The following is a 21,809-nucleotide window of genomic DNA, read 5'->3' as shown; positions in this document are numbered from 1 at the left end:
AAAAAAAATTACTCAAAAATTCTCAGAGTTGCTTTCGTTTGCACAGTGTCTTGCCCCTAGGAAGAACCCCAGGAATTGCTTGAGGAATCCCAGCTGGAATATCTGCAGGAATTCCTAGAATTTCGGAAGGTATCAAAGAAGTAATTTCTAGAGAAATTCTTGAATCCGGAATGTCGGTAGAAGTTTACAGGAGGAATCCCTAATGGAATCGCAGGAGGAAGTTCTGGAGGAATTACAGGAGGAATGCCAGAAGAAACCCCTAGAAGTATTTCTGAAGGAGTTCTAAAAAGAATTGCTTGAAGAATCCCAGCTGGAATTCATGGAGAAATTTATAGAAGTTCTTGGAGAAATCCCTTGTGGAATTTCTAAAGGATAAATCTTTGAAGAAATCTCGGGAAGAATCATCGAAGGGATCTTTAGATAAATCCTAGGAAGATTTTCCGGAAGAATTGCCAGAAGAACTTCCCTAGTAGAATTCCTAAAGGTACCAGAGTGAGAATTGTTGGAAGCGTTCTAAGAGAAATTGCTGGAAGAATCTCAGCAAGAGTTGCTTGGGAAGTCCTAGCCACAATTCCTGAAGGAAGACCAATATAACCTCTTGGAGGAATTCCATGAGAAAGTTCTGGAAGAAACTCTGAATAAAATCTCTGAAGGAATTCCTGGAAGAATAACCGGAGAAATTGCTGGATCTCTCTGCAGAAATTTCTTGTATGTACAACCCCATCAAGAAGCCGAACCTAAGGGAAGTTTATTGAAGAAATATCGGGAGGAATCCAAAAAAAAGACCTAGAGAAATCACTGTATAAATAGATAGAGGTATTTTTGGAGGAATCCATGGAATCCAATGAACAGACTCATTGTTCTTATCAATATCCAAAACGCATATAACAGGTATATAAGTAATTCCAGGAGTGCTTAAGTTTTGTTCAAATGTGACATTAATAAATATTGGAATTATTGTGTGAAGTTTTAAAATTAAGGCGCCCGTCAAAGAAAAATTCTAGGGGGTGCCAAATTTGGTCTAGGGGGTGCCAGGCACCCCTGGAACCCCCCCTAGCTACGCCAATGGTTCAAACGTGATAATTCAATACCAAATAGTTGAAATAAGAGAAAAGCTGTCATACTCAGAACTATAAACCGTCGCATCCATCCGATAGAATTAAAATAATCTGTCGCGCAACATGTCCGTCTACGCATGCTATCTTGTACATCACAAGCACTTACCTTTTGAGCATATCGCGCCACTTATTTTTGTAGTCAGGAGCCGCCACACGCAGTCAGTGCAGCAACATCGCTCTTCTCATGCAACCATGCGATCTCCGCACGATGTGGGGGTCTTGGAAGCCACGCGCGGCATCACAGCACCAGTGCTTCTCTATAAATAAAGGTGTAGCATCGAGTTTTTTGCCCAGTCTTGATAATACAGACGTGTGCGACCCATCACCCGCAGTAGCGCAGTGTCAGCCGTAGTTCAAAAGAGGTGTGTGATCTGTTTCTGGGGGAAGAACTTTGATCTTGGGGACGGTGTTGGTCGGGTACTTGGTGGGCGTTGGGAGTAGTGATTGAAAAACCGTTCCGTCTTTAATTTTGCGCTTTTCTTCGATTCCATCTCCGGTTATTTTGCAGCACACAGTCAGTCAGTGGTGAACCGTGATTAAGTGATTTAGAGAGGTGTAGTAGAGTGCCGCTTGGAACCAGAAGCCGCGAAGAATCAAAATGAAGCGATTGTTGGTGTTTGCCGCCCTGGTGGGTCTCTCGATGGCCCAGTTCCCAAACGGACGAGTGCTGGAAGCTCCCAATCCGCAGCTTTGCGCCAACCGAATTATTCACGAGCGAGCTCCCGATGGCAAGGGGTGAGTTTTTTGTGTTTGCGGTGACTTCTTACGTGACTTTCATCTCGGTGACTTCAATGGGATTAAGCGACGAACGTGTTAAACGGTTTATGGATGATTACGCGCGGGAAAGTGATTTCGGGCGAGAATGAAACCATTGTGTGGTGTGCGCTGCAATGCGGCTTTTGAATTGTTAAGCGTATTAGGTGGATTATGAAGAAAAATGATGAATGAGTTATTCGGTTTATTAAAAATGGTAAAATTATGGTAGTTGTACAGTGAAGAAAGGAAAATAATTGTGAGGGAGATATTCAGTCCATCTTACGAGAATTTCGATATTATTTTATTAGAAGCGAAATACTCAGAAATGTTGATAAATACATGCGTAAGAAATAAACTTTGTTTTTTGATTGTTAAACTTTTCGTTATGCACGATTGAGAAAAGTTCAATTTTTAAATAACTCCAAATGTACGTGACTTGTAAGTATTTAGACAGCAAACGTTTATTCAGAAATATTTAAGTATTTTGGATATTTCAGCATTATTGAACATTGTTTACTTGGATGGTCAATATTACCTGATTTCTCTGAGTATCACTTAAAGGATAATTCCAGAGTTTTCTTCAGAATATCCATAGAATTATTTTTGAACTCTTCCGAAGTTCCCAAAAGATCCATCCAACGACTAAAGCAACAATGAACTTTTTTATGTATCCTTCCATGGATTCCTTCCGAAATTGTTCCATTGATTCCTCTAGAAAACTCTTCAGGGATATCTTTCAAAAAATTTTCCATAGATTCCTTTAGAAATAGAATATCTTCGTGCCTGCCGCACTATATTCACATGCAAAATGGTCATTGGCAGAGGAAGCTCTCAGTTAATAACCGTGGAAGTGCTCTTAGAACACTTAGCTGAATAGCTTTGTCCCAGTGAGAAGTTTACGCCAAGAAAAAGATTTCTTCTGCAAGTTCTCCAGAGAGACTTTTAAAAAATCATCCATACATTGCTATAGAAATTCCTCCAGAGATCCTCCAGAATTCCAGATATTCATAAAAAAAATCGCCAAAGTTTCCTTTAGAAATTCTTCTATGAATTCCATGAAAAATTGCACTATAGATATCCTCAAAATTACTTCAGGAATTAATTTATAACATTCCTCCAGGATTCTTTCAAAAAATCCTCTAGGGATTTTTTAGGAAATTTCTTTAGGGCTTCCTTCAGATATGACCTGAAGAATTTCTTCAGAAAATTCAGCAAAAACTGATTTAGGCTTCTTTCCGTGGATTCCTTCTGAAATTTCTCCTGCGAATACATACTTCAGAAATTCAAGAAAATCCTTCTGAATTGGAAATCATAAGTGTCTACACAGAAGTGTAGCATTTCTTTATTACAGAGATTTTCATCCCTAGGCTGGGCCAACACCGCATTCAGAAGTTCTTTCAATGAGTGTTCCCGAAATTTGTTCACCCAGCGAAGAAAAGATTCCGTTGCTTCGTTTACACCTTTTTATTTATGAACTCCTCAAGAGATTTCCTCGTGAATTTCCCCAGGAATTCTTGGAAGTATCTACAGGAATGTCTTCATAAATTATTCCAGGGATTAATTCACCCATAAAATCCAGCAACAATTCCTCCAAGGATTCTGTACCAAGCGTTTCACAAGTAGTTTCTCCTGGTATTGCTCAAGGAAATTCTTCAGATATTTTTACAGGAAGACTGAAGATTTCTCCAAATTCTTATAGTAATTCCTCCATGGATTCCTTTAGAAATATCTTCAGAAATATTTCCAGTGACTCTTTTAGGTAGTAGTTTTATTATTTTAGGGATTTCTTTAGGATTTTCAACAAGTGGTTTCTCCAAGAATGGTTCCATGGATTTTTTTTCAGAAAATTGTCCTTTTAAAATCCATTGGAAATTCCTTCAGAAATTGACTGCTTGGAGGAATTTATGATTTTTTAAAGAATCCCTTAAGACTTCTCGAAATGAACTCCAGAATATACTTGATAAGATTCATAGAAGAAGTTCTTGAACAATGTTTTGGACGGAATCTTGGACACAAATCTCTGAACGATTACTGAAGCAATCTCTGGAGGAATTTCTGGAATAATCCTTTGAGGAATACCTGATGGAATTTCCTGAGATATCTTTGAAGGAGTTCCCTGAGACATCTCTGAAGGAATTCCTAAAACATTTCAAGAGAAACTTCTGAGGAAATTCGTAAATAATTTCAAAGAAAAACTTCTGGGGTATTTTTAAAGAAATTTTTAAGTTTCCGAAAAAATATATGAAGGAATTTCTAACGCGCACCCTTGAGGAGTTTCTGAAGATATACCTGGTGAAATTCATTAAGCAATCCCTAAAAGATTTCTGAAGATACTTCAGGAGAAATGCTTCAAAGAATTCCATGTACAATTTCTCAAGATATGAGAGGAAGTTCTGCAAACCCTTTTCAGGCATTCCTAGAACTATTTCTTGAAAACATTCAGGAGAAATGCCAAGGAATCAACTCTGAAAAAACTCCTTAAAGATCACCGGTAAAATGTGTCATAGAAAAAACGGAATAAATCCTTAAATAAATTAATAAAGCTACAGTGGAACTTTTGTAGAAATCTGGAACTTAAAGAAGAATCCCTCGAGAATTTTCTAGAGGAATTTCTTGAGAAATGCTAAGGAATAATTCGTGGGAGAATTTCAGAAGAAATGGCTGCGGAAATCTTTGGAGTAATTCTCTAGAAGTTCCAGCATGAATTTGTACGAACGGAATATGCTGTGATGTGTCCACTTGGCGTTTCGGATAGATAGTTTAAGATGTACGTCTTTCTAGTAAGGCTTTCAAGTTCACACTTAGAAACCTTTCTTTGTTGCTATCTCTTCTACAAAAGAGAATATTGGATCACCTATCCTCTATGGATGAATCTACTAAGGAACTCCTGCAAAAACCTCTGGAGGAGTTCATGCTTCTAGATGTAATCCTGCGTTAATTTGCATAAAAAATTGTATGCTGAAACGACTCTCGCTGAGACCGGCCCACTATTTACACCTTGTCTTGAAAAATGTTTAAGGTGGCGATTTTCTGAAAGTCCTCGCTGAAATAGTAAGGAAAATGCATTTGGTTACTCAAACTGATGGACCCCCGTTAGTTAAAGCCACAACATTTTTTGCAGACCCCTCGATTTTGGTCAAATGATGGCTCATTTAAACCGTTATAACTCGAAAATTTCTCCAAAAACCACCTCAAAACGAATTGTTGTTGAAAAGAGGAAAGATAGAGCTACTATTTACATTAATTAAAAGTTGGGCCAGCCATATTGATTTTGGCCGCCATCTTGGATTTTTGCAGGATAAACAATAAGCTTATTTGATGAAAAATTTCCCAAACAATTAGGCCAAATAATAAAACTCATCGGATTTGTGAAGAAATTTTTTCGGCGACTCTAAATTTCAGTTTAAATTTTTTGAATTTCTTGAATAATTTATTTGTGTACCCCCTCAAAATGTCGAATTCCGACCAAAATTTTCCGAGGAGGGGGGGGGGGGCGGTTTGACATAGTATTTTGCATACTATCGGCTGCAGTAAAATCCACATGAAAACAATTTACAATTCATAATACGAATTGACAATTAAATCTTTCATAAGAGCTTCGAGCTACTAAAATCAACTTATAGGCAAAGTTCCGAGTACCATCTTAAGCTCCTTTCAAGCTACATAAAAAGCTAGCAATGAGCCTTGGTTGAATTTCATGCGCGAAGTTTCAGCCAGGCTCATTGTTAGCCTCTTAAGCAGACAGTACTTAATCTGAACTTTGCAGAGCTTGAAAATGTTTTCAAAATGTGTTCATGGAAATCGGTACCTTTGGTTACTAATTTTGTAAATTTTATGAAAAAACATATATACCCGTAGGGCTATTATACTATATAAAACAAACACATTACGTTTGGTTCAAACTTAAACTGTCAGAAATGACAGTACCGTAAACTGGGGTGTACTTGATCAGGCGGGTGAACCAGATCACTCAATTACCCGCGGATTTTGACTTTCAAGGAAGCAACAGTTCTTTTTTAACCATTCGCAATCCAATGACGTAAAATTAAAATGGCATGGCAACTTCCTTGAAAGTCGCTATCCGCGAGTAATTGAGTGATCAGGTTCACCCCACTGATCAACTACACCCCAGTTTACGGTACTCCTGTTTATCAAATATAGATTCCATTTCTTTTGAATCTGTCGTTTTATTTATTTTAAGCAGTTTTATAGTTGTTGCCTGAGCAAATTGACAATAAATTTGCAATTATAATTGTATACTTTGAGCTCAAATATTGACTTAACAGTAGGGGTATTCACTAAACAGCGTAAATAACAGCGTAAAGCCATGATTATTAGTGTGGTTCAGAAAATCGTTTTTGCTCCACACCGCTTATTCGATTTGTAGCCAAATTATGGGTCTTTGGCCGATTTGGTTGAAAACTGAGACTGCACAAGCCCTTCAAAGTTTGTATGGGAATTACTATGGGAAAAAGATGTTTTTCATTCGATCCACCGTAGCATTTCCCCAAGTGCCCTAGTAAGTTAGTCGACCCTTGCTAATCCTAGGCTACTTTATCAGCTAAAACTTTGCCGAAGACCGCATTCAAATCGAATACCTCATTAATTAGTTACCGATTTTCATCCAGAATCGCAATCTTTACTCATGATGGTTAAGCTATTTGGTGGGCATCACTGCATTTTGCAGTGAAACATAGTAGCCACGATTTCAGTGTTCTATATTTGGCGCCATGTGGAGCAATGTTGCCTGCTGGGAAGCTGGAGGATCACTGTTAAAGTTTGTCCAGTTGGATACAAATTGATAACTAATTAATAACGCGTCCGATTTAAATTCGGTCTTCAGCAAAGTTGTAGCTGATAGAGTAACCTAGCATTACCAAGGGTCAACCAATCGACTAGGGCACTTGGGGAAATGCTACGGTGGATTGAATGAAAAACGTTTCCCCATAGTATTTCCCAAACAAACTTTGAAGGGCTCGTGCAGTCTCAATTTTCAACTAAATGAGCTCAAATTTTGGGAAATGGCATATAATCTGGTTAGGAATCGAATAAGCGATGTGGAGCAAAAACGATTTTTTGAACCACGCTAATGATTATTTGAAATATTTTATGAAATTGCGAATGAAATAATCAAAGATTGCCTTGGTGATCGCGACGTTTAATCAGCTTACGCTGCTAAGTGAATCCCCTAAGTGTAAATCGATTAAACTGATTAAACGTCGCAATCACCAAGGCAATCTTTGATTGTTTCATTCGCAATTCCATGAAACATTTCAATAATCAGACAATCATGGCTTACTCAGTTATTTAATCTATTTAGTGAGTACCACTATTATTAGTTTTGTCATTTTTTCCTTCAAAACAACATTTCAGATGGATTAATTGGATGAGTTTTAACAGTCTTTTTAAAGTAGGTACTACTGATGACGATTACACAGCGTAACAAAAAATAACTTTTGGTCTGTCTCAAGAGCAAACTTATGTGTCTCTTACAGATTTTGGGCCGCTGAATCCGAATCCGGGCTCAGATTTGCTCCAACACGTCACAATTTTGAGCTATACCTCAATTTATAGGGCAAAATATGCGATTTTGGGCTTTTTTGACTGCTAGCCATTAAGCATGGAAATATATTTTTTAATCAATCAAAGGATAAATTGGTCAATTAACATCTAAATTAACGACTCATGCAAAATATTTCGTTTTACCAAATCAAATTTGATAGTTTTAAGCGATTCATGTTAGGTACGATATTTCACATACAAGTCACCCTCCAAAAGTTGCATGCAAGTTTTCATACTAACATTAAATGCCTAAATCTATCAAATTTAATTAGGTAAAACGAAATATTTTGCATGAGTCGTTAATTTAGATGTTAATTGACCAATTAACCTTTTGATTGCTTAAAAAAAATATTTCCATGCTTAATAACTTGCAGTCAAAAAAGCCCAAAATCGCATATTTTGCCCTAGAAATTGAGGTACAGCTCAAAATTGTGACGTGTTAGAGCAAATCGGAGCCCGGATTCGGATTCAGCGGCCCAAAATCCTTCGGAGACACATAAGTTTCCTCTTGAGACAAAAAAATGTTGCGCTGTGTTATCATACAAAAAAGGTCATGTTTATTCACAGCTATGCCAGTGTCCTGAGCTTACCAGGTGGTCATAAGCTCTAGCTCTAGCATTACATTGTAATCAAAAATCAATCGTGATTATGAAATCAACTATACTGGTTCAATACCAGGAAATTTTACTCACAATAGATCATTAAAATAACAAAAACGGCCACAATGAAATGAACAGATAGCGCCACCGTAGCCTTGTGTGTTTGACACAACACGACCGCTGTGATTACTTTGTTTTGACGCGGCCACTGCTAAAAAAGTTGGCTTCAATGATCCATTGCATGTCATCATTCCAACAATACATGGTGTATTATTGCGTTATTCGATTGATATCCCCTCACACCAATAGAGCTTTCTTCTAAACAGTTGCAATAATGCCGTCTATCAAAGATCGTGTGTCGCACGTTTGAAACCGTAAATCCAATAAGGTACTGTCCATAAACTATGTTGACTCATTTGTTGATACAACATTTTCGAAATTTGTATGGAGCTTAGGTGGTCAAACCCAGTCAATCAGTGATCGTATAAGATGATGCATGAGATGATAAAGTGGAGGCGATATGCGTACATTTTACATGCGCCTAAATGGAGGCATGCATGCATATGGCCTCCACTTTATCATTTTATGCAACATCTTATACGAGCACTGGTTGTCTGGGCAGACCCCCCGTGCCCACTTAGAGTTTACATAGTTTGTGGATAGGCTCTAAATCAAATCCTCGCCTTTCGTACCGATTACTCAGTAGGACATTTTAATTTCCATTCTCAATCGCAGATACTTCTTCTCGTGGCGCGACCCAACTCTGCAGGGTGCGGAAAAGGACTGGCTGGACGCAAGGAACTTCTGCCGTCAGCGGTGCATGGACAGCGTCTCCGTCGAAACCAGCCCGGAAAATGAGTGGATCAAGCAGAGGATCGTCGACGGCAAGGTGAGTTTTCTTGGGATATCAATATCAATATCAATATCAATTACATAGCTTAAAGGAAGGGAGGAATGTTAGTTTGACTAATATTTCTACTACAGATTGAGAATACCTCTGAATTTCCGCAGTTGTAACTGAAATGGAATGTGGTAATGGGATTTGATAACACTCTTATGACATTTGTGTTATATTATGATTGCACGTGGACCGTGCAAATGATCAAGTTTGTATTCTATATATGGCAGCGACTAAATTAGCACACATTCCTTACGTTAATCTCGATTAACTGAACATTGATTGCGATTACACTAAAGTTCAAATTGATGACATCGCCTCACATAACCCACCCGAATAGGGACAACGGACGCCGTATGAATTTCAATTTCACCCAAATGGAAGGGTAGGTCGCGTATCGGTCCTACATAATCGTCCAAACTAAAACGACGAAATTTTTCAATCTCGCTTACATAACATAAAATTTATGATTATGCAGGGCGTGTCTCGAATGCCAAAAAGTGTGGTATACTCCGTAGTCATAAACGATCCCCGGGCCACTTGTTGGTATAATACCGCACGCACGCAGTCCGATATCTTCTCTCGTTCCTTGATAGGTACTTACACACTTTCCATTGTTGAGGCCGGGCGGCTGCGTCGTGGGTCTCATTTTCGGAGGGTTTTTGCACTCACAACGACCACGTGCAGATAATGTATGCGTAGCCAGCCACTAGATGACACTTCTGCGTGGTAAACGCACTGGCTGGCAGGTACATGACGGGGCCGGCCGGCAAACTCTGGGTGATAACTTCTTATGTTTTGCGTACCTACCTACCTAGGAGAAAGCGACCTCTTGTGGTAGTCGTTCCAAGATCATGCGTGTGGTCTGAGAGGAACCCCTGAACAACGGCGCAGAAACCGGTTGAAGTGGACGTTTTTGCCAATAAGGCGTGACCATCAGGGGATGATTCATGGAGGAACTTAACATCGGAGCAGATCGGGTTGTTGTTCCTTCCTTGCGTAAGCGAATATTAATGAACTTACACAAGGATGTTGGCCGGGGAATATGCAGCTATGAAGGCGGTGAGAAATTTTCCCTCGATTACATGCCAAATCACCTTGGGCTTATGTTAATGAGGCACCAAAATCAAATTACTCTGAAGATACTAAGGTTGGAAGTGTGAGATGATGTTATCGTGATCGTAAACGTTATTTTAGATGAGCAAAAGCTTTTGCCATTAGTTGTTTCCGCTTCTGGGTATGGGCTCGCTTTGCGTCAACAAAGTTTGGCCTTTGACAATCTCACTTTTTACAAGTATGGTATACTGCAAATGATTTGCATTTTATAACTCATAAATGCATTTGCACAATGCCGTTCTCAAATATATGCATAGACTGTTTCAGAAATTATAAGCACAACTTTGCAGCCCAGTCATTTAAGAATGAATGCAAGAACCAACTTTATTTTCACTCGTATCCTGCTCTAATATATTGATATCAAATATTCATTATCACGTCGAGGACCTGGGATTGAATCCCACTCCCGACAAACTCACAATATGTGAGTTCTTCCTTCGGAAGGGAAGTAAAGCGTGGATCCCGAGATGAACTAGCCTAGGGCTTAAAATCTCGTTAATACAGATAGAAAAAAAAATGTTCATAGCCGGTAGCCGTATTTTGTAAAAAGAAGGAAAAAATAATAAATAAAATAAAAAAAACATATTTTGCATGACTTTGGATTCAAAAATCAATTTCCGGAAAAAATCATAAAAGATTTAAAATCGATTGAAAATTGAAAAAGTTATGACACATAAAGTAAAACCTTTTTACTACTCGAAAATTCAACTTTGAGATGACGTACTCTAAATCTCTATATTGTTGGCACAAACTCAAAGTTTTCTCCTTTTATGTCATTTAAATCCTCTTCCTCTTACGAATTTCAGGTTCCAACAACTCTTGAAAAGTAAGCCGCAGTCTAATATACATATACAGGGGATAGACACAATGATCGGGGCAGGCAAAATTTTCACTTTCCAAAAAATGTTCAACTAGCTGAAACTTTTCGAAAAGTGCATCAAATATTCTCAAATTTATTCTGTAAGTAGATTGAAAAGTAAGGTGGTTCAAAAAATCGTTTTTGCTTCACACCGCTTTTGCGATTCGTAACCAGATTCTAAGCCTTCTCCCAAAAATTGAGCTGATTTGGTTAAGAGTGCACAAGCCCTTGGAATGCTAATTTTGCAAGAGCCGCAACTCCTACGAGAAGGTTGGAATGCTTTTCGGATTCTGAAACTCAAGGAGCACTAACAGCAATAAAATGGTGTTGTGAAGATCAGAGGTTTCCAATTTGGGACCACGGGCCATGCTAATGACGGGCTTGGTGGTCTAGTGGCTACCGCTTCTGATTCGTATGCAGAAGGTCATGGGTTCAATCCCTGGCCCGTCCCTTTCATCCTACTTTGTATCTTTCTATCCACTTCCTCTCTCTCTCTCTCGTCTCTACATATACAACTCATATATATTCATATGTTCATAGCCATCGCTAGATCCAGAAACTAATTCGAAAAAAGTCGTTTTCCTCCCTTCCAAATTCCACTCACAGCACAGTGTATATAACGCCTACAAGTTATGCAACCAAAGCGTTCTGTATCGCTTGACCTTATTCACCTCATTCACCACACAATCTATCACCTTGCGAACACAATAAATAACCCCCTATCCATAGATCGCATCACTGACCCAACGGCGACTCCCAGATCTCCCATACTTTCCGTCTAACAAATATCCAGTCCGTGCTGGTTGTGGGGATGCAGAGGTGATCTCGGTCTTTAGTAGCAACAACCAGCACACTCTAACATTCCTCTCTCTTCCCAACTGACTATAAGGACGTGGCCGGCGCCGTTATTGATTCAAAATGTATGAGTTGCTAGAATTGCACTTTGAGAATAAGTGGAGTGTCCCAGCATTTATTCATTTGGATCTCAGTGCAATTGGTACCAGCTCAGATCAATCACGGAGTAGCAACCATTGACATGTATAGTCAGATTTGATCGTTTGATCGTTGATCGTTGATCGTTGGGACCACGGGCCATGCTAATTTCTCGAAAGCCTAAAGCTCTAGGAGTCCTCAAAGATCACTTCTTACAACAAAGGGGTGTTACAAAGCTTAGTGGTTCCCAAGCTGAGGTAGCGATCTATTTGGCGTATACTCAATGCCCCTCGATGCTTTGAAGCGTCCATGAGGCCTCTAGAACCCCATGAGAACCTCTGGAACGCCTCTGAGATCTCTTGAAACTTCCTGAAATGACTCTGAGACCCCTGGAACCTCATGAGAACCTCTGCAACGCCCCTGAGTCCTCCCGGGTTCTCCCTAGGACCTCTTGGATCTCTCCCTGGACTGCCCCTCTTCGCATGTCAGTCCCATGTCGTTTCTAATGCGAATAATATTTTCGTCACTCACGAGGTCATTTAAAACAAATTGGATATTTTCCCGCATTATATCACTACTGAATATGCTACGAAGGGAGTATATATGAAGTGAATACATTTTTTTTGAAAATAATTGGTGTTATAGCACCAAAGGTAGGGGCTTTGGAAAACAACATGGGACTGATATGCCAAAAAAGGGAGTGGACCTCTTTTATAATCTCCTGAGAATCCCAAACACTCCCGAGAAACTCCTGAAATGCCCCGTAGACCCCTGGAGTCTCTGTTGCAACCCCCTGAGAACCCCTGAAACGCCCCTTAGACCGCTTGAAACGCCCCTGCGACCCTCTGTAACTCCCTGAGAACCCCTGAAATGACACTGAGACCTCCTGAACCGTCACTGTGGCTTCTTGGGAACTCCTGAAACCACCTGAGAGCTTCTGAAAGTCCCGAAAAATAATTTCATTTCGTTCTCATACTTTCGATTCTTGAGAAATTTGTGTGACACGTGACCATAAATTGAAAACCACTGATATTTGCAACACATCTATATTCAGAAGATACTCCTTCTTGAGATGACCAATCCGAAAAAAAAATGTTTACGTTTTCCTTGCACTTTTGGTTCCTGTGAAATTTCTGTGGCCCGTGAACCCAGATTGGAAGCCACTAAGTTTTGCAAAACAACTCTCGCGTTCAGTATCATACAGGCGTATCTACAATGATCGATTTCTCTTCATCAATTTTCTCTTAGAATTATTCCGGGGAAAACGATCGATTTTCGGATGATCTCTCGATGTGTTTCTTTAAATGACGACTAGTACAGGTTTGTAAAATAACAAAAACAATGGGAAATGATGTGCCGGCCAAGTTATTAACCTTTCAGAACGCGCGCCATCAATCAGCTGAAACTGCACCGCACTCGCGCTGCATACGATGAGCGAGATTTTCAGGTAGTGTTGTACTTTTTACAACGGCGTGCGCTCTGAAGGGTTAACCGAAGAGAAAAACGATGAAGAGAAATTGATCATTGTAGATACGCCCGTATGATCACGGTGTGTCTGGTGGACAACATTATTAAAAAAAAATCGGTATCGCTAAAATACTCACCAAACAAAAGCTAAGGGTCCCACCTTTCATTTGAGACTTAATTGAGAAAGTTCTATCGGCGGGTCTAGAACAATTTTTTTTTTGAAATAGTGTGATATTTTTTTGTATTTTCTCGAAGCACTAAGTAATAACGAAAAACAGTTTGTCCATTGCCAACATGGCTTTCCGACGGAAGATTTTTTATATGATGTTAATTACACATAGTCCCATGTTCATCCTTATAGAATGCATTTGACAAAACTTTCAATTATTTAAAGTATTTAATTATTTTCTCTATAGAGGTAATCACGTTCAAATGTATGCGTGCCTTTTTTGTAGATGTAGTTGTGAAACTGCGAGGAAAATATTTGCACTCTTGCCCCGGACGTTAGTTTTATCATTATTTACCCGTTTTACCCAAATCGATTGGGTAATATTTGCATATGCAATCTGAGTAGCCTTTCAATCGGCGTGCACTTTTGTGTGAGGAAAAATTTGCGCTAGTGTTCGTGTGTTGAAATGTCACTTATCTCTATTGAGCATTGCACGATATAAGCACAGACAAACAGACGTAACACTCTTCAATAGGGCTTGGCACATGCATTTAACGATGAATTCAAATTTCGTTTGATTTCCGCGATTCTTTCACCAGAGGTGCTAATGTTCTATCGCTTTGATGTTTGCAAGTGTACACGTTGCTGAATGATACAAACGAAACTTACAGGGGGCATGTATAAAAGTGTGTGTGTTAGGCAAACATCAAATCGCATCCCATCATGGCCGACAGTGTCTCGCGCGGTTCTACCAATAGGTGGATGCGTGTTCATGAAAAAGACAACAAAAAAATAATGAATTTTCTCTAAGAGCTACGTCTTTTTGTCTGTGATATAAGGGAATGGCTGTGTGTTCCAAATACCATGCATTGGCTAAAACTGCAAACTGAACATGTTATTGATACTTTTACTTTATAAACAAGTTCTACAAATCTCTAGGCACAAAACATTGCCAATTTATTTGACTGAGCTGTTTTAGATGAAAAACATCCTTAAGGCCACGATGTAAGATGCTAAGATACTACAATTAATTACAAGACGACATACACTTTCCAGAATCCTAATATGACCGCAACTCGATATTTTCTGGAATCAAATCTTTAAAACGCGTGTATTTCTAATGGGGCAGGTGGGTCGATAACAACAAATTGTGACTTTTCTATTTTATGCTGTCTTTTATTTGTATGCTCAGCCATATAAAACAAATATCTAAATCTGTGAATATCAACTACCTTCGATGTTATTGATGGTTGCAGAAAAAGCTTCTTCGAACACAGCACTCACACCTTGGTACGGTTTTAATCTTGACTTTATGATTTCATGTCATATTTGTTTCTCTAAAAGTTTGGAGCAAAGCTATGTTGAAATTGGATTTCTTTAATTTTTTATGATTCAATACCTAATGCTATACCACACAGCAATCCTTCAAATTAGCGAAAAATATTAATTGCTTTTACAAGTACCAGAACGTATACCGGCCTATATAGGGCACTGCACTGTTTTGATTTTGTATGGGATTTTGACGTTTCTTGGCCTTGTTGTTTACAAAATTTCTGTAGGAGTGAAAGAAAAGGAGAGAATTTCATGCAGTGCCCTATTGGAACGTAGTCATTTCATCCGAGCTACTTTGTTGATCGTTATATTTTTATTGACATCCAAGTCATGGCCTACTACGACTGTAAAACTTTTCGAACATTTGGCACTGTCGATAAAAACGAGGAGAATAGCAGTCGAAATAACTTCTTTTACGTGTCAATAAGGAGAAGATACATATACCTAAATATTGGTAAAATTCTATAACAACTCCCTTAAATATTTTGTTACACTTGTCTAGGCAACATTTTGTATGGAAAATTTTGAATATGTTTTTACCCGTTTACTCTATTAATATGATACGTTACTAATGAGCGACCTCATATACGAGCCCATTAGGTTACACTCAAGGTTGAAAGGAAGAAAATGCAAGTCTTAGACACATTGCACGCGTTACGTTTTGTGCGAGAATCAATCTTTTGCTTCCAAAAAATGATATGTTGTCATATACATACCAACCAGCATATCAAACGATCAGATTTGGTTAGAAGATTCAGTTTATGCTTTCTAATTGGGAATTGGACCTTTGTACTTCGAAAGAAAACAAGAAATACAGCGTAAAGAAGCACCATCGCAAAAAATAACGAATTTTGACCGAACGCCAAGAAATTTGCTACTTTCTAGAAACAGTTTTCAAAGTTTCAGGTACTATTAGAAGAATATAGGTAGTTATCTTCATTTTGGTGCAAAAAGAATCAAAATCGACAGCAGGTGCCCGGAAATATCGTTCAATGAAGTTCAAAAACCGCGGTGTAGAAGTGCGTGGAATGTGCCCTTATAGTAATAAATTTTTGAAAAAAAAATTGTTCTAGGACCGCCGATAGAACTTTCTTGTTTTAGCCTCAAATGAAAGGTGGGACCTTCAGCTTTCGTTTGGTGGGTGTTTTAGCGATACCGATTTTTTAAAAATAATTTTGTTCTACCAGACACACCGTGTGATACTAAGCGCGAGAACTATATTAAAATCAGTGCTCCGTAAGGCGTGAATTAAAAAAAAAAAACATTTTCATTTCATCCTCAAATTAATGGTGGCCCGTGATCATAGATTGAAAACCACTGATTTTTTCAACATATCTCGGATACTTTTTCAAAACGACGTATAAGACACGCAAATCCTATGTTGATACGTCGTTTTGAAAAAGTATCCGAGATATCAATATTAAAGATACTGCTCCTTGAGATGATCAATCCAAAATTTGCACTTTTTCCTTCTTTCTAGCACTTTCGGTTCTTGAGAAATTCTTCTAGCCCTTGACCTCAAATTGGGAACCACTGATCTTTGCAATAAAACTACATTTCCCCAAGAGTTCACCCAGAAGATACTTTGAAAATTGTAGAACAAATTCCCAGATAAAACCGATACAATATCAATGATAATTTCCACAAAATTCCGTCGGACGATTCTCGAAAGATTCCCAAGAAATTCATTCACTCTTGAAAGGGTGCTCCACCGAGGAGTCCAAAAACTTCTTCCTTAACCCTTCAGCGCGCGCGCTGTTGTAAAAAGTACAACACTACCAAAAAACCTCGCTTTTCGTATACAGCGCGAGCGCGGTGCAGTTTCGGTTGCTTGATGGCGCACGTCCTGGAAGGCTAAGAAACATACCCAAGAATTCTACCAGAAATTCCTAAAAAAATCCTTCAAAATATTCTTCAAAAAATCCCCCAGAAAAGTACTTTGTTTATTCTAAGTATTTGTTTCGAGGAATCTTCTAACAATTTCTCCATAAACTCCAATCTCAGGACTCTTTTCAAAGTTTTTGCGAATATTCTTCCAAAGATACCTAGAAAAATAATTCCATAATTTCATCTAACGATGCCTTCAGAATTTTTTCCGGAGTTCCGGAGATCAAATGGATACTCCTCATTTGACACATGCCAATCAATCAGTCAACTGACATATTCTGCTCAAGCAGAGGTAGGTTAGGTGCAATTCTATGTTAAATAGAGTCGAACCAGCCAAAGGCTCTATAATGAAGACAAATCAATCAATCAATTCTATGTTAACGAACTGTTCCACCTAAGTCTGCTATCAAATCGAAGTCTTTCAAACTAGTATTTGAGCTTCTTCAGATGGTGTAATTATCATAGCAACACTGCCAAATATTAGCGGAAAGATGTTGAAAACAATATGCAACAACTTGCTTGAAAGCATCCATTTAAAAAAACTCAGTATACTGTTGATATTATTCTAAAATCAGCAAAACTGGGTTCACAAGGTAACCTAAATAGAAGTTACCCTACGAAAATGTACTTTTTAAAGGAGAACCACTTGGGCTGCACAATTTTGCATAGCTCTGCAAGAATAAAGACTGTAGACTGTACTTTAAAAGTTTGTTTGCAGTTGTCTGACATGGATTACCACACCACCAATGAAATCTGGATAGAGTAGGAAATCCCGTTCGACAGGAACTAAGAGGCCACAGAAAATGACAGAAGATAAACACATCATTTTATTTTTCTTATTTCTTTCTCGATCTTTTGACAGATCTCTTTCCAGAGGCTTGGTTCCAGGGATGGGAAAAGTCATAAAAATGTCGTTTCGTTATTTGTTAATTTCACTGCACTGAGACGACGATCATTATTGATTGCACAGCGCAACATTTTTTTGTCTCAAGAGCAAACTTATGTGTCTCCGAAGGATTTTGGGCCGCTGAATCCGAATCCGGGCTCAGACTTGCTCTAACACGTCACAATTTTGAGCTATACCTCAATTTATAGGGCAAAATATGCGCTTTTTTTTTTTTTTTTTTAGTATTACAAGCAGATTAATCATAGCTTCGATCCCAGTAATTGTGCAATTTTGGAAAAAGATAATAGTTAAATATCCTTTGTTAGAACATCTGTTTTCAGCAACTTAGTAGACTTTCAAATGTAATTTTTTTTTCAGTGGTGAACTTATAATGTAATAACATAGCATTGTAAAAACGGAAGTCGGCCCCGTTAAACTATATGGTGATTGGGCCTTAATAAATAAATAGTGGATATGCGATTTTGGGCTTTTTTGACTGCAAGCCATTAAGCATGGAAATATTTTTTTAAGCAATCAAAAGGTTAATTGGTCAATTAACATCTAAATTAACGACTCATGCAAAATATTTCGTTTTATCTAATCAAATTTGATAGATTTAAGCATTTTACGTTAGTATGAAAACTTGCATGCAACTTTTGGAGGATGACTTGTATGGGAAATAACATACCTATCATAAATCGCTTAAAACTATCAAATTCGATTTGGTAAAACGAAATATTTTGCATGAGTCGTTAATTTAGATGTTAATTTACCAATTAACCTTTTGATTGCCATTAGGCGTGCAATCAAAAAAGCCCAAAATCGCATATTTTGCCCTATAAATTGAGGTATAGCTCAAAATTGTGACGTGTTAGAGCAAATCTGAGCCCGGATTCGAATTCAGCGGCCCAAAATCCTTCGGAGACACATAAGTTTGCTCTTGAGACAGACAAAAAGTTATTTTTTGTTACGCTGTGCTGTCTATCAGCGTTATGGACTGGTGATGCGTACAAACAGAAACTTACACCGGTGTAAATAGAAAAATGTCATGGCATTTATTTCATAAAATTTCGCGACATTTTCCATCCCTGGTTGGAGTTGGCCGTATCTCAACCGAATAAATTGTCAAAAGTGGCTTTTGCACAGCTTTATTGAAGGATATAGCACATACAGGGGATGGCCAAAATGTTTGGGATAGGCAACTTTTTTTCTCCCACAAATAAATTCAGCAAGCTGTAACTTTTTATAGAGTGCATAAACAAATCTCAAATTTTGACTGCTTGTCAACCTATTATATGTGCATCATTGGTACAAATTTTGGCTTGATTGATTAATGTTTCGCAAAGTTACAGCCGTTCGGGTAAAACACTTTTTTTAAGACAACTCATTTTTGAGCTGTCATATCTCGGATACCAGTGAACCGAATTGAATGAATTTTCTAACGTTTTTCAACAATATATTGATACTTCATACGACGTTATAAAATATAATATATAATAGAATATAGAAGAAAATAGGTCAAATTTACAATACCACACAAAAATTACGAAATGTGTTCTTCCTTCAATCTAAATAGGCTCCAATCAGATATATTAGAGATAGCTTGAGAACAGAAGTGGAAAATCTTTGGATATCAACACTAAAATTTAATGACATTGATGTAAAAAAAAATACATTATTTCGAGAAAAATCCAAAAATTGTCAATCCATGATAACTTTTTTCAACGTTTAAAAAATACCTATGTACAAATAGTTTGTGAAGCATTTGCATATTGTTAGTGTATGTTCAAAATTTAATTCAATTCGGTTCACTGGTTTCCGAGATATGACAGCTCAAAAATGAGTTGTCTAAAAAATAGTGTTTTACCCGAACGGTTCTAACTTTTCGAAACATTAATCAATCGAGCCCAAATTTATACCAATGATGCACATATAATAGGTTGACAAGCAGTCAAAATTTGAGATTTTTTGATGCACTCTATGAAAAGTTATAGCATGTTGAAATTATTTGCGAGAGAAAAAAAAGTTGCCTATCCCAAACATTTTGGCCATCCCCTGTATTAGCTCGGTTAACCATGTTCTGCATTCGACTATAGAACCGACTTAATGCTTTTTTAAGGCTTAATGATTACTTGAGTAGCGTCACCTAGCAATATCATCAACAGATTGCTCTTGGTCAACTAACAAAGATTGCAGAATTGCATATGCCTACGCGTGACGAACGAAAAGAACACTGTCAGGAGTCTAAAAGCTTAAAATCCCCGGTAATAAACAAACGATAAACTGTCAGAAGTCGAGCGCTAGTGGCTGGTAACAGGGTCAACAATTCACAAGGTAGGCTAGGGCCCCTATAGCCACAGCTGTAAAGGCGTGAGTATTTAGCATTACCATGCTGGGGCCGACGGGTTCCATTCCCGGTCGGTCCAGGAACTTTTCGTAAAGGTAATTTCCTTGACTTCTTTGGACAGAGATCATCGTACCTGTCACATGATATACACATGCAAAATGTCATTAGTAGAGGAAGCGTTCAGTTACAAGCTGAGATGCAGGCTTTGTCCAACTAGTGTAAACATTATATCGTCATTCCTATCCTTGCGCATGACAGATTGCATGATAGTACGTGCTAACATGCTAGGTTTTCTCTTGCAGTCTCAGCGATACTCATCACTAATTGTTTGTTCTCCGGAATGTATCACCTTCTAGTGTTGTACACCGTGCTCGTCGTACTGGCGGTCGTACATCGTAAAGACCACAGTTCCGTTTTGTTCGAACATATTATTTCCATTTTGGGATATTTTCTTTTGAACTTAGTGAAATTTCTCAGCACTGAGTCGAATCGCCAATTTCTAAATGAGTCTAAGGAGGCCCTAAAAGAGTTTAAAAAACCGTTAGGCTGCTGGGAAAGACAAGATTCCAATGATACACTGGAAATCTTCCGCACTTGAAAACTTCAACCGGGATCTTGTCCTTCCTAGCCGCCTTACGTTTTTTTTTTAACTTTTTAAGACCTGCTTAGACTCATCCAGTATTGGCGGTTCGACTTACTTATAAGCTTAAGGAGCTAGTTAAGAAATTTCTCAATGAGTTTCATAATGTACATCTTTGAGTATTTCATTTCTAGCCCTGGCGTATCTATAATGAGTGGTGATTCAAATAAGTCCATAGCTCTTACAGTTGATGCATAGGATAGATAGACCAAGCAGACCATTATATTGAAATGCAACTAATATGCAAGATGTGTAACAATAAACAATTAAGCCCGATGCGGATCACTACAAAACAATAACGTTAATCAAATATTACATTGATCCGTACTGATATAACCTGACGATAATTCGATTTCATAATGTTTAGCTGGTAATAATTAATACGACTTTGACCCAAAATCACGGTCGTGCGGTTTTTCTTTGCGTTATTATACTTACAGTATAGTATAGTTTGAAGAGTTGGTTTTTTTTATCGAAGCGATGTGAATTAGCGCTAAGATGCTTTTTCCATTACGCACGATCGCTGATTTTTTGGCGGTCAGTCCAATTTCTCACTTTCGTATGGATTTGATCATTCCGCTGAAAGTGGCGCCTATCTAACACCGGGTCGTTGAATCAGATTTTAAACACATGGTATCCATTTAAACTCACCGTGAACGCAAGATGTTTTTAATCAGTAGATTATTCGATCGAAATCCCAATGATAGTTAACGTTGCTCAATATCTTTCGCTACTTTTCCGATTGCGTATAGCAATGCATTGCTTTGAATGCCTAAAATTCTTATCAGCACCCATCGCTGTATTGTACATTCCAGTTCAACACTGCCCGTCATCGGATTCCGTTGCAACATCGATGGCGCACATGGTAAGCGACACTTCGGAAAAGCCGCTTCCGCGGTATTGTTTCGACCGGCTTAAAATATCGATCGCACATTTGCTTATCTCCAACTGCAATCGTCGCTCGCCACCGCACTGCATTGATTGATCTGCCACCACGCGGTGTCTGTGGATACAAAGTGCAAACGCATATGCAACTTGACTTCACTGCAACGTATAAACACCCTTCTGGTACCGCACGGGTGGGTGCGGTCAATGCAACGGTTAACTGCAATTGCATAATCTCCTATGCACACAGGCATCTGATCATCGATCTCCGCTCCGGCGGCGCTTGACAGCGAGCGCGCGCGTAAGCGCGGTGTCCCTATCAGATGCCACTAAATCGCGGTTGATCGCGAACATT

The 21,809-nt window shown here is 38.5% G+C and overlaps 2 protein-coding genes across 2 annotated transcripts in view; one reads left to right on the top strand and one right to left on the bottom strand.

The window, feature by feature from the left end:
* LOC109417983 (uncharacterized) overlaps positions 1 to 21,809 on the bottom strand; it is a 515,951-nt gene that overhangs the window by 44,952 nt on the left and 449,190 nt on the right. The window lies entirely within an intron of this gene.
* Positions 1,343 to 21,809, top strand: part of LOC134288466 (uncharacterized) — a 37,118-nt gene continuing 16,651 nt past the window's right edge. Inside the window, exons 1-3 of the mRNA XM_062853431.1 lie at positions 1,343 to 1,480; positions 1,627 to 1,853; positions 8,771 to 8,924. Of these exons, the coding sequence (XP_062709415.1) occupies positions 1,717 to 1,853; positions 8,771 to 8,924 (291 nt within the window). The 5' untranslated portion in view covers positions 1,343 to 1,480; positions 1,627 to 1,716. The remainder of the gene's footprint in view (positions 1,481 to 1,626; positions 1,854 to 8,770; positions 8,925 to 21,809) is intronic.

The sequence above is a fragment of the Aedes albopictus genome, chromosome 2 (genome assembly GCF_035046485.1).
Source record: "Aedes albopictus strain Foshan chromosome 2, AalbF5, whole genome shotgun sequence".
Classification (NCBI taxonomy): Eukaryota; Metazoa; Arthropoda; class Insecta; order Diptera; family Culicidae; genus Aedes; species Aedes albopictus.
Note: the sequence above shows the minus strand (reverse complement) of the source record. Positions and strands in the feature narration are given on the sequence as shown.